Source organism: Topomyia yanbarensis, chromosome 2 (assembly GCF_030247195.1).
Source record: "Topomyia yanbarensis strain Yona2022 chromosome 2, ASM3024719v1, whole genome shotgun sequence".
Lineage (NCBI taxonomy): Eukaryota > Metazoa > Arthropoda > Insecta > Diptera > Culicidae > Topomyia > Topomyia yanbarensis.
This window is the reverse complement of record NC_080671.1, coordinates 145,745,543-145,759,434: the sequence shown is the minus strand read 5'-3', so window position 1 is coordinate 145,759,434 and position 13,892 is coordinate 145,745,543. Positions and strand designations below refer to the sequence as shown.

The window sequence follows — 13,892 nt, the reverse complement described above, 5'->3', positions numbered from 1 at the left end:
ATTGTTCAGATGATCAGAAAGAGCAGAAAAATCCACTAACCGATAATTCAAAGGGCGCACGGTACTACTATCGCCGTTCGTTGACGATTGGGCGCTACCAGCACTGTTATATAATGAAATGGTAAGCGGCGGATGATGGGTGTCTACGGGTAGTAGCGGCGTAGGGCAACTATCAACTCTGGTGTCACAATCAAATCGGCAGAAAATAAGATCAAGTGTACGACCGAGAAAATTATACACTAGATTTTTCTGCCCAAGGCCCAAAAAGTCCATACCATCCAGCAGAGTGTGGCTGGCCGGTGGAAGCTGTGTACCGTTACAAACAATATCAGTATCGCTTATGGCCCAGTGCATACGTGGCTGATTATAATCACCACACACAAAAACTACGTCGTCAGTTAAACTTTTTTCACACAGTTCCTGTACAGAAGCAATGTGCTCATTAATCACATTCAAGTCCTGACTTCGATCTGGTGGTATATAAACGGCGCATATTTTTACATTTATATTTTTTATCCTCGTCGAGACAGAAATTTGCTCCAAATTTTGTCCGTTCGTCATGTGTATGAGTGTACTGGTATACTGTTGTGCCACCGCAACCAGTACCCCCCCCCCCAAACCGAGATTTTCTGCTATTGCGTGCGCAACGATCGCAGCGAAACACGTTGTAAGCTGTACCAAATAGCTGCAGTGAGGTGATGCAGTCATCAAGTCCAGTCTCGGTCATAACAACCACGTCAAAATCACAATCTGCAGAGTTCAGGAACAGCTCATCTACTTTCGTCCTCAGCCCTCTCACGTTCTGATAGAAGATGGAAATACTGCTATCGCTATCGGGTATTTGCTGTGAAAGACAACGGTTGAATACAGGTGAAGGGGGGAAAGAAACGGTCGAATACTCGCCTCTGATGGGAGCCCTAGACCTAGGACTCCCACCGTCTGCAGAAAATCGCATTGCGTTCAATTTATTGTCATAGGAAACGGTTGTTCCTGTGTTGGAGTTGCTGCTGGTTGTTCTCGGGCGAAAATAAACGGTCGTCTCATCGTGTTTTTTGGAAGCTCCACAAACTCTCTAAACATCAAACCGGCGGGCCAACACGCAGCGTTTAGGGCCTGCTGCTTGAGAGCTGGATCAAGGCCAATTTTAAATGAGACGTAGTTCATGTTCGTGACGTCTTTTCCCTTAGGTACAAGACGAGTGACATCAAACGGGTCAGCTAAATCTAGGCAGCGAGAAACAATTTTTTGCACATCATCATTACTGATCAGTGGCTGGAAGCCAGATAAATAAAGCCAAAATCTGGGTGGCGGCGCAACTGGTGTGATGAAAGCGACAGAGAGATCACCAAAATCGATTGAATTAGTGCTGCGATCGACAGCTGGGCGAGCCGATTGGCTATTTTCAATGCGACGACGCTTTGAACTCGATCCTGGCCACATTGGTGTTCTCATTTCACGGGAAACGGAGGGTTTTGGTGTTTGATTTGAGTTTGCAATACAGTCCACTTTTTTGCCTAGCACTTCGACAATACCAGATAGTTGTTGTATCTGTTTACTGATATCGTCGGTGCTTGCACTTGGAGATATATTGTTTCGATTTTGATCAGTAATGTACTCACGAATGCTTCTGCCATTTAGCTCGTCCCTGCATCTTATACAAATAAATACGGCCTTGCCTTGGGCAAAAACATCCTTACAAGAGCGAGGATTGAAACCACAGCAATTTTGGCTGACGTGGAAAGGGATTTCACAAAGGCCACAGCGCACTGGTTCCAAATCATTGATTTCGTGATGACACTCACCACATTGTTTTTTATCCATATTTGTTTTGTGTTGCGTCCGCAAACCAGAAGATATGACAGATACGCACTTCACAGAACGACGAAACAAGTGGCAGTGGCTGGTGCTAGCGGTCGATGTGGCACCAAAAACAATCCAAACTGACCGGATAAAACAGCGATAAATCGCAGAAAACGATAACAAATTCGGTACAAACTCCAATGCCTTGCAGGAATACGGGTATTTCCGGGAACGATTAATGTTGAACGGAAACAGTATGTCGAGAATAACACTTTAAAAAACGTAAAATAAGCTAACAAAAAAACTAACACGATGCTCCAGTTTTACACTGTAATGTCCTTAAGTAGCTCAGACTTGAGGTTCATGATGTCATCTGTGGTGGTAACGGCTCCGGGTGCGGAACTCCATGTATTTTAAGAACCTTTGTCTTTAGCCGAGGGATATTTAACAGTTTAATGATGGGTCATAACTTAGGCTTCAAAGGAACCACCCCAGCACCTCCGTTGGCCATCGCCTAGATGCCTGAACGGATACAAAATCGATGCATCAACTTGATCACTTGTTGGGAAGAACCATCCGATCTAACAAAAGAATAGTATAGTCGACGTGGCTGTCGAAGGTCAGCTTGTTGTCTATAATGACTCCGAGAGACTTCAGACTCCGCTGTGAGGTGATCACGACTTCTCCCACATGGATAACTGCATGTTGTGCCGACTTGCGGTTGTTGATGATAACTATTTCCGTCTTATGCTGAGCGAGCTCCAGGCCTCTCGCGCTCATCCATTCCTCCAAAGTGTTGATCGCGTGTTCTGCAGTTAGTTCTACCTCAGGGATTGACTCCCCGTTGACCTCCAAGGTTACGTCGTCGGCAAAGCCGACGATCCTTACGCCAGGAGGGAACTTCAGTCTCAGAACCCCGTCATACATGAGGTTCCATAGCACCGGGCCTACGATCGAGCCCTGCGGGACTCCGGCGGTAATCAAAACCCTTTTCTGACCGGCATCGGTCTCGTATAGCAGTACGCGGTTCTGGAAGTAGCTTTCCAGGATCCGGTACAGACCCACCGGTAGGCTAAGCCGGTGTAACGTGAGCGCGATGGCATCCCAGCTTGCGCTGTTTAATGCGTTCTTCACGTCAAGTGTCACTAACGCACGGTATCGAATGCCTCGCCTTTTTCGTTGGATCGCTATCTCGGCAGTCTTTATCACTGAGTTGATATTGTCCACAGGGGACTTACTCTTCCGAAAGCCAAACTGGTTGCTTGACAGGCAGTCCGTACCTTCTGCGTACGGAGTTAGCCTGTTGAGGATGATCCTCTCAAGCAATTTGCCAGTCGTGTCGATCAGACAGATTGGTCTGTACGCCGATGGGTCGCCTGGCGGCTTCCCGGGCTTCGGCAACAACATCAATTTTTCCATCTATCAGGCAAACGGCGCTCGTCAAGGCATCTCTGCATAGCTAGCCTGAACATGTTCAGGTTCGCTATGATCGCTGCCTTGAGAACGCTGTTTGGAACTCCATCCGGCCCTGGAGCTTTGTTTATTGCTAGGGAATTAGCCACTGCGAGTAGTTCTTCTTCGTCACCGGAGCCACCATTTCGGCCGTGCCCGCACTGTCACGTAGTGCAGGTGGCCAGGGGCTTGTGGCTCGAGACGGGAAGAGTACCTCGATAATCGTCGCCAACCGGTCCGTAGACCGTTCTGGGGGTGAAGAGCCCCCTTTGGTCTTGGCCATCACGATTCTGTAGGCGTCACCCTACGGATTCGCGTTGGCACTCTCTTGCTGCTTTAAATGGCCTTGTTAAGGACCAATTTCTCAGCTCGGAACTCTTCATGGCGGATCTCTCTTGCATCCTCGGTACGGGCTCTTTTCATCCTACGTCTAGCTCTGGGGCAGGCTGATCGTAGAGCTGCAATCTCGGCACTCCACCAGTATACCGGGCATGTGCCGTTTCTTGGCAGGGTTTTTCTCGGCATAGTGGCGTCGCACGCGCGTGATAGAACGGCTACCAGCGCAACCCCGCTTAGACTGTCGGTGTTGGCCTCCAGTCCCAGGGCCGCGGTAAAAGCTTCGCTGTCGAAGTGATTGGACTTCCACCCGCGTACCTGACAGGGATCTCCCGCCCTCGGATGCTGCACACCATGGTTGATCCTAAAGCGGATTGCTAAATGATCGCTATGGGTGCAGCCTTCGTCTACCCTCCATTCCATGCCTGGAACCAGACAACTCACCGGAGGAGCCCAGCGAAGATTTCCAGATTGGAGGAAATTGAAGCAGGATATCAAGTAGTTCTACTGTTTTAAATCAATTGATGAACAATTTGTGAGAGCGCTATCACTGTTTAACTTGGATTCATTAGTATGAGTTCCGCCAGCTTTTCTTCCTAATCTGGATCTAGTGTTTCACCAAGTGCTAACTGAAATCGGGGTAGATCCCTGCATGTCCGTAGTTTGAGCTGCATTTCTGATTCACCTACCGAGAGGGTATGAATTAGAGCGAGTCCTCGGGGTTTTGGCTTTGATCTCCCACCGTCTATTTCCAGTTGATGTAGAAAAAGAAAAAAGACAATTTGTACCCTCCGATCAAAAGTTGGGAAAATGGCTTGCTTTTCTACTAGGGGTGTATTGGAATGGATAGCCCTGGTTACGGATAATGCAGCAATTCATGAGAGGATTATAGCCTTCTTCTTTGAATGGATCCCTGGAGGGAGTTTGGACAAATTCTTTTTCAAATGGTTCACTGTCATCAAATACCCCAACAAGAAGATAATCCGGAATGATGCCTTCCAGGCACAGCAATCTAATGTCATCAGGATGGATAGCACGAGGGGTCACTTCATTCCCATACAGTAGACCGTTAAAAGAGATCATTCAACACTCTGGAGTCTTTGATTTGTTTAGTCCAATGGATGTTCATGTGATTGGGCCCTCTGAGCGAGGATTTGTGGCTGAGATTCCCCGTGACGACCCCTGGGAACTGGGATGTGATTGTTAATTTAGAAAAAAAAAAAAAATGTTTGTCGGAATAGATTGGCGCCGGCTCGACGCTACATCCCTAAAATAAAACACACTTTGTGTTTCAATCGAACGACTGGTCAAACGTGATGTCCCGTCCGAGCAAAAGTTCTGTTTATGCCGATAAGACACAGTGAAGCCGAAACTTGTCTTGGCTTGGCAGTCCAACAGCAAAGAGAAATTGTTTTAGCAAGTAGGTTCCTTTTCCTGAGACGTTGGTTTTAGTACATTTTTTTCCTGCTCAGGGCTATTTTGAAAAAAATTTCTGCTCTCCAAAAACACACATACACGCACACACACTCACACTTTTAAGGTGACAAGATAGCAACTTGATTTGGATAAGGCAGAGACCGGAAGATGGCTTAATCGGTTAATCCGACATGTGCATTTGCGCAAAAAGAATTTACGGAGAGATAGAAATAACGCAGTTCCCGTCAGATCACGGTTGCTTCAGGAAGTATCGACATCTGCTCGGTCACGCGTTTGAGTGCGCGGAAGAAACACTGGAGTGTGACGTGTCTGAAGGAAACACCGGAGCACGTGATCATCGACTATTTCAGATTCGAGGAAGTGCGAAGCGAGAGAATTCCGTAGAAGAGATGTATAAAGATAAAAGGACGTCGAACATCGTCAGTAGAGTAGTCGCGCAGATACTAGAAGGGGGCAGAAGAAATCAACGAATTAGTGACCAGAGCTGGCAGTTCAAATAAGCGCACCCTAGCGGGTACTCCATGAAGTAGTCTAGATCCAACGCCGAGGATTAGTGTATCGTGCCTCCCCGGGATCGCCAGGCCGACCACGGCATCCTAGCGGAAAGCCGTAAGGAGATTGGGGAGGAGCTGGGAGCTAAATGGCTTACGGAAGAACATCGTCGGAGACTATCCCATTAGCTGTTCGGAGCTAAATGGCTCAAAGGACGAGTTAATTGCGGACTACCTTCATATATCCGTTGAGTATGGTTACGGCTGTAGTTGTATCAGAAGAGTTTATTCGACTGTTCAGTCAGATGTATGTTATTGAACGCTACTTTTTGTAACGTCCAAAGGATTCAACCGTTGGTTTCGGTCTTCTTTAGTTGATATTAGCTGTAAAGTTCTTATTATTCGCTGTTTCTACGCCATCTATTGCGATAAAAACTGCCTTCCAAAGATTTAGCGCCAGCCGAATGAACTCTTCTATCTTCATATATTCCTTATGGAAATTTGTGTTCTTTGATATGTCGTTCGGTATGATTTGTCCTGAGTAAATGGGACAAAGCCAAGTTTATCCAGTTTCCGTAGAAAGGTAATAGAAATCCATAGATTTCAATAGACTCACGGATGATATTGTAGAAAAGACAAAATTCCTCAGAGTTGGCATCACTGATCTTCTTAAGTAGGGACAATAATTCTAGAAGAAATATTTTTTTTGAAATATTGTTATAATCTAGAAAGAACATAGATAATGTGGTCATATTTTGAAATGTACTTTCTCCTTTTGTTGAATTTCCTTTTGTAGAATTATTCCGAATTGTTCGCTTTTATTGGTCTTTTTTAATAAAATAAATAAAATATAATGCAAACAACTAATCTACCTTGCTGCTCGATATCTAACGAAAAACGTAGGGGTACAAAATAACGGAATTTTGATTGGACGATTATTGATAGCGGTCAGCGATAAGGAAGAGATTGTTCCCTTCCTGCTTGGCCAGCAGCGAACTCGTTTCGGAAGGGCAAGTGATTATTATTAGCATGGCTGCCGTTTGTTGCGTACCACCGAGCGGCGATGCGACGATGAGGGTGAGGGTTTAAGCTCTCAATGATCTGAAAATGAAAGTTTATACAGGTTTAGCGCAATCGTTGCGAGCACTGCTGCTGACTGGTGGCAGCGGCCAGAGGCGAGTCTGAAAATGTATTGCATGATCGGATAAAATCAGAGCCACCGACGGACGATTAAGTTTTTTTAAAATATTCAGAGTGGCGCTACACACGGAAGCTGCATTGATGCCATTTATGATAAGCCGATTAATTTGTGTTTCGTTTTTACGGTAATTGGAATCATTTTTTCTGAAATAAGTTCATTACAAGCTGAAAAGGCTATCACAATAAAAGAACAAGTTATTTTTTAAGTCCACGTTTCCATAGCGATATGATTTTCGTTTTTTTTTGTTTTTTTGACAACCATTTACTTCCACTGACTTGATAAAGGTCAATGCTCTCTACTATAAGAGTAAGTCAACTGAGGAAAGTGAAGAGAGTATACCTTTCCACGATACTTAGCAATTCAATTAGCTATAGCTTCCCACAATGTGAAGCAGCAATTTTATTGCTCTGCTGAGCCCATTGATTATAATCTACTAGATGCCCGCGCGCTTGTATATTATTATTATCAGCTGTTCCCAGACGAGAAAATGGAATCCCGCAAAGCGTGAAGTGTTTGAAATTTAATTACCCATGAATGGACACAACCGATTACGACATTCGGGCCAGAGCCTCACGCAATCCGGACTGCCCCGCCCGGCTAGACTTGATGTAGCATAACCGACCTTTCCGACCTGCCCATCAACGCCGTAGCCACCCACCCACCAGCTCGGGGCCGCGATGGCAAAGAAGCAGCAGAAGAAATTTCACTTTCCCTTACTCCTCCGTATTGGCTTTCGATCTTCTTCCGTATTATGTTCGGTACCCGGCAGGGTATATGTTTTACACGGTCGTGTTTACAAGATCAGTTCAAAAGGGTGCGTTGGGCTGAAGGTCAATGGCCGAAATAGTCCGGAAGAGCTTCGGTCGAGAGGTAGTTGATCTCGGAGTTAAATGAGAATATGTTAGGTATACGAAAATAGATAAAAGATAAACAGATGAGTAGGATTGGATGCGAATCTATCAATTCACCAGAAGTATATGAAAAATCGCAAGTAAATTGAAGAAATGAATAGTATTAGATTTAGAACTTCTTAGCATCTAAATCAGCGGTGTTTCAACCATCCGTCGATTTTATCAGTCCTGTATAAAAATCCGATTAAGGGTACCTCCTCATCAGTGGCTCATAAAAAGGTAGTTTTTCAGTAACTTGAAAACAACAGCAGAATCAAATTATCTCATTAGAATTTTTGAGCATATATTTACTCAACAATAAAAATGTTTTAGAATGTCAAAACCAAAAATGGCGGATTTGTGAACAATCCCGCGCAAGATTCAGCCCATAATTTTTACCTGAAGCAAAAAAGTGAAATGCTTCTCTATCAGAATAGCTTTTCTGCACAAGATTGACTATTATGGTGATTCAAAATTGAAATTTACAATATTTTAGTCATTTTTACTAAAGTATCCGACTTTCGGGGCTTTTCAGCAGTAAGTACGAGATTTTTTAAATATAAATGTTCAGTCTGTGCAAAATTAAATTATCTATCTAAAGGCTATTTAATTGTGTACATAGAGTTTATAGTTTTTTATAGTCGTGCACGGGGTTTTGATAAACATGGTTTTCATAAAATGGGCTTTTAAGTTCTTAAAAACAAAGAAATCAAATTAAAGGAAGCTTGCAGGCATGGTATGTTAAAAGCTTTACACTTTAGTGTGATACTATATATTTTGCAAGAATATTCTCTGATAGTAAATCTAACGATTGAAGCAAAAAGAAATCGATTTTTCGAAGCTGAATAATAGGACACCCCCTTAATTGACACTAGCAGACGAGCATTTATGGAGTGCATTGCCTAGTTCAAGAAACTCAGCGTGATGTAAAATTGAAATAAAATTTAAAACCAAGACATTTTTGGTGCTCTTATTTAAGCCAAATTTAGATGAAAGTTTTCTAAATGTGTGGCTGCCCTTTTTAAAAATTTCGAGAAAAAACAGGATAATGAATTTTGGAAAAGTTTATATGAATTAGATTGATATCATCCGTGAGAAACAATTATATTGATTATCAATTCCAACCGTAAATTTATTGAACTCAGTTTCGTAAGTGCTTTCACGACACGTCGGCCATGTCCTAGGCATTATTCACCGACTTTGTTCTCATAAGGCTGATCAATGCTTATTCAGGGCATTAATTCTCAAGATAGAAATTAATTTTGATTCACACTAAGCCACAGATACTAGCAAGACAAACCTAATACTTTCTTGACGTTGGTTTAAGAATGGTTTAAGATCTTCGACAAAGTTTTCTAGAAATATCTATGCCTTCCTTTGAGATAATTCAGTATCTTACTTTCCACACAGAAGGCACTCGAATATAACTTTTTGACGATGAGTCCAACAGTGTCTTAAGAAAAGTTGTTCATTGAAAAAAAAGTTCTCAAATTATAATTTATTTAATCAAAAAAACTCTCTTCCTGTTCTTTTCCGTGGAATTTCAGCTATTCGTAAATAATACCTTCTGTGGGATTCCATGAGAAACTGGCCGACCGCAAAATATGATCATCGTCGATTCGAACGAAACTATGCAGTTATTATCAGTTTAAGGATCATCCATAAATGACGTAGCATTATATGGGGGAGGAAGGAGTTTTGCATTTTGTGATGATGTGTGACGACAGGGGCGTAGGGGGTCATGTCATGCTACGTAGCTTTTTTAAAGGGGAATAACTAACATTGTTTTTCATATTTTTTTTAATTTAACGGGTCAAGGGGGGGGGGGGGGAATTACCGTCAAGCTACGTAATTACCAGGGGGTATTTAGAGGTTTGTGACGAAATGCTACGATGGGGGAGGGGGGTGTTAAAAATCACTCAAAAAATGCTACGTCATTTATGGATCGTCCCTTATGAATCTACATGATTTTCTCTGCCAATTGCAATATTTTGATACAAGAGCAATTTTTCAAAAGGGAGTAGACGTTTCTACATGCATTAATTTCAAAACTTTTCACATATTTTTGCATACTATTGGTAGACAAAAATTCAATTTTCTTTTCGAATATGATTCTCAACTCCATTTTGAATCAAAATGCTCATAACAAAAAAATTCTGAAATGGAGTAATTTTCGAGATATTTTAAATTTTGTTTTAATAACACAAAATCTCAAATTTCAGTCTACGTGGTTTATGAATGGTCCCAAATGGAGCTTTTGTTACATTTTGTCATGTATATCAGCTTTTATTATTTTGTCTTGAATATATCTACGTGTCAATCAATTTTAATTAAATTTACAATGTTTTGTGTGGAAACCCCTCAGGAGTAACATGGAAGTAAATTTGTTAATAGTAAAATATAGAAAATTTCTTGACGTTTAGTCTCGGAATCATATTTATTACGACATATCTACTACTTTTCCAGAAAATGGTAGCAAGACAATTCGAAGAATAAACGTTTTATACATTAGTAGTGATGAATTATATAAAAATGAATTATTCCTTCGAGTTAATATGCGCTATTTAAAACAGGTCTCGGGACTAAGTGTCAAAGCATCTGTCCCTTAATTGAATCTGCAGCATACAGCAAAAAAGTTGTGAATCATACGGGATTTTCAGAACAAAATATCCCAATTACCCAACATCCTATTTTTCCTGTATTTTCTTCAAGAATCGTACATATTTCCATTAAATACTGTCGTCCCATTCCTTTAGAAAAGGTTTTTAACTATAGTATGGTGGAAATTAGTGCGAAGGTGATAGTAATAGATAGTAGTCCAAATCCAGAATACAGAATGACAAAAAAAAATTGTGACTAAAGTATTGGTTCTAGAGCATTAATGTATTTGAAACAAATGATCTGTGATGAAACCGCTATAACCAAAATATAATCAAATGACCTGTGTTAATTCTGGCATCTTTTTAGATGGCTTACCCTAATTGTTTGTATGATCTGACAATAATTTTCTGAAAAAGATGAGATCAAATGTTCGGTTAAATTGTAGTGCAACCTTTTTCAACGTATCTGAACCAAGCCGCACTGAATGGGAAACAGGAGGGACTACTGTTAAACCAGGATCAATAGCTTTCTACACAGATGGTTCTAAACTAGGGCATTGCAACAAAAAAAAATTTTAATTCTCGAAGACCTCCCCTCCCATATTGTGACAAATGTCAAAATAAGCTCAGATGCCAAATTTCACATCATTTGGACAATTTTAGACCCCCGCCCACTTCGCTCGAAATTTTTTGAAATTGGTACTATGGGAAAATATGGAGGAAAAAAACATTAAATGGTACAACTTTTGAAGTAGCAATCAGAAAATTACAATTTATACCTCTTTTGAAAGGAAATAATCTAAGTATTTGAATGGAGATTTTTTTGTTTCTAGAAATCTGAGCCTTTTTGACCTTTGTCCGAATACGAGAAGTTGGGGTTAAATGGCCTTTTGTCATTCATATTAAACTTCATCATTTTCTCGTGAATATATCTCCATTATTCTTCACTCAATTTTCATACACTATACCTTGTTGAACGTGGAAAATCCTTAGGATTATAACAAAAATAGATTCGTTACCGGTAAAATTCAGGAACATCTAATTATCTGACATATAGTGTCGATTTCACATTTTTATCATAAAATCGCACGTATTAACTCCATTTAACAACAAAATTCTTATTTAATTTACTACTTTTAGTGTAAAATATGCTTAGGGATCACATGAGAAAAGTTTCATTCCTGGAAAAATAGGGAAAGTTGAGGTAGTTGTATTTGTAGATTTGTAGAGTACATATCAAAAAGTTTGATGTTTCTGAATTTTACCTCTAACGTTTTTATTTTTGTTTTATTCCTCATTATTTTATTGAAGAATAATAGAGATATATGCATGAGAAAATGATAAAATTTAATATGAATGACAAAAGGCCCTACAACCCCAACTTCTCGTATTCGGACTAAGGTCAAAAGGGTTCCGTTCGATTTCTGAGAATTTTTCACATTAGAAAAACTACAAAATATGTATGATTTGCATCACGGAGCAGAAAAATCATTAAAAATATGAGATTTTGGGTCCAAAATGACCCAGTACCACACTTTTCTCTATTTTCCTAGAAACAAAAATATCTCCATTTAAATACTTAGATTATTTCCTTTCAAAAGAAGTATAAATTGTAATTTTCTAATTGCTACTTCAAAAGTTATAGCATTTAATGTATTATTTTCCCATAGAACCAATTTGTGGGCGGGGTCTAAAATTGTCCAAATGATGTGAAATTTGGCATCTGAGCTTACTTTGACATTTGTCACAATATGAGAAGAGGGGGGGGGGGGGGGGCTTAGAGAATTCAAAAAAAAAATTTGCAATGCCCTATTCTAAACAGAGCAACAAAGTTAGGGCTGGGGTAACTGGTCCTGGAGTTAACGTGTCAATATCTATGGGTAAATGGCCAACTGTATTTCAAGCGGAAGTACAGGCAATTATTAAATGTGCCACGATTTGTTTACAACGTAACTGCAGACATACGAATATATGCATCTTCTCTGATAGTCAAGCGGCCCTTAAAGCATTGAAGTCAGTTACGTGTTCCTCTAAATTGGTTTGGAAATGCATTCAATTGCTACAGCAGGTGGCCAGCAAAAGTACAGTGGATCTTTTCTGGGTACCAGGGCACTGTGGAATTGAAGGCAATGAAAAATCAGACTTGCTAGCAAGAAATGGATTATCAAAATTATTCCTAGGGCCTGAACCATTTTGTGGGGTCTCAGAATGCACCATTAAAATGGAATTGAAGAACTGGGAAAATTCAATTATAGATGGCATTTGGAAAAATAATACTACTGCCCGGCAATCTAAAAGATTTATCTCACCAAATAAAATAATAACTCAACGGCTGCTTAGTTTGTCTAAAAAGGATTTAAGTACTTTCAGTGGTTTAGTAACAGGGCACTGCCCGAGTAAATATTGCCTCAAGCAGTTAGGAAAAATAGAAGATGATACCTGTCGCTTCTGCAACCTAGATAAGGAGAACTCAGAACATTTATTATGTAACTGTGTAGCACTTTTCCACAAAAGGAGCAAATTCTTCGATAAGGGGATAATACAACCCTTAGATGTATGGACGACTGCACCCAGTAAAGCAATAAACTTTATACGTTATATGATACCTTACTGGGACCATGCCTATAGTCAGCAAGTGGCAATCACTCGGATTAATTGTGATACAACACCCTGATGTGCCATACAATACAAAGTGGCCTGCCACAATAGATCAAATCACTGGTCGCATTGGAATATGTACCCAACAAAACAACCTTTTTCAAGGAACGTTGCTGATGATGCTATATTCGTGAACTCAGCTCATCTATGTGATTGTTATGTTATAGGACATCCCTAAAAATCAGTTTTTTCGTTACAGCTTTTTAAATAAATTTCCCTCTTCCAGTTGGTTAACCTCGTAACGTGGAAGAATTCACATCTTTGAACGCGTATTACTTTCACTCAGCAGCCTAGGCAGAACAATGAAGGCTTGATTCTGGTATATTGCGGCAATATTTTAAATCTGTCGGTAAATTTTACTTACACACACCACGCAATAAAGTCGAAGTACACTCAATCATGATAACAAATTTAAGAGAAAACTTAATTGTAATCGCTTGAGAGGCTCTGTGAAAAATTGCAAATTTTGCTTTTAATAAATTTGTTTTCCATTTTGAGTAGCGTATAAGATACACTGCAAGCAATTGCTAGCAAGCTACTTCGAACAAAGCTGGAGTAAAAAAAATCCGGTTTTCTTCTTTTTCATATATTTTTTAGTTGTTTTGGGTTTAGATAATGTTAATGTCACAATTAAAACGAGGAAAAGATTGGAAGGAAGCAATATTATTGGACTGAAAGTAAGTTTCGGGTGTAAATCAACTGTTGAAATTATTTTTCAAAAAATGAGTAGCATCTCAAAAATCTTTAGGACTTTTATAGATAGTGCCTTCAGAGGAGTTACTCAGCGCAAACTGTCTAAAACTTCTCCAAAGATAACATCCTTCTATCATACCGCGTGAAACCAAAGCGCAGCCCTTGCGGCCAGGATCAGAAGTGCTTTGTTGCAATCACATAAAGATCTAGATAGTAAGTGTCAACTTAGCTCAAGACGTAACGTAACCAAGGAGTTACTAATTTCATGATTTTTGTGATTTTCCGAAAACTGCGTCCGAAAAGCAGGCTAGGCCAATGCCTTCAGTCTTCGTCT

The 13,892-nt window shown here is 40.5% G+C and overlaps 2 protein-coding genes across 9 annotated transcripts in view; both read right to left on the bottom strand.

Annotated features, from left to right (window-relative positions):
- Positions 1 to 13,892, bottom strand: part of LOC131681647 (uncharacterized) — a 202,024-nt gene that overhangs the window by 159,639 nt on the left and 28,493 nt on the right. The gene's annotated exons all lie outside the window — the stretch shown is intronic.
- On the bottom strand, positions 961 to 1,821 carry LOC131679832 (uncharacterized). Its single transcript, XM_058960580.1, has one exon. The coding sequence runs from the start codon at positions 1,819 to 1,821 to the stop codon at positions 961 to 963; it is 861 nt and encodes a 286-aa protein (XP_058816563.1).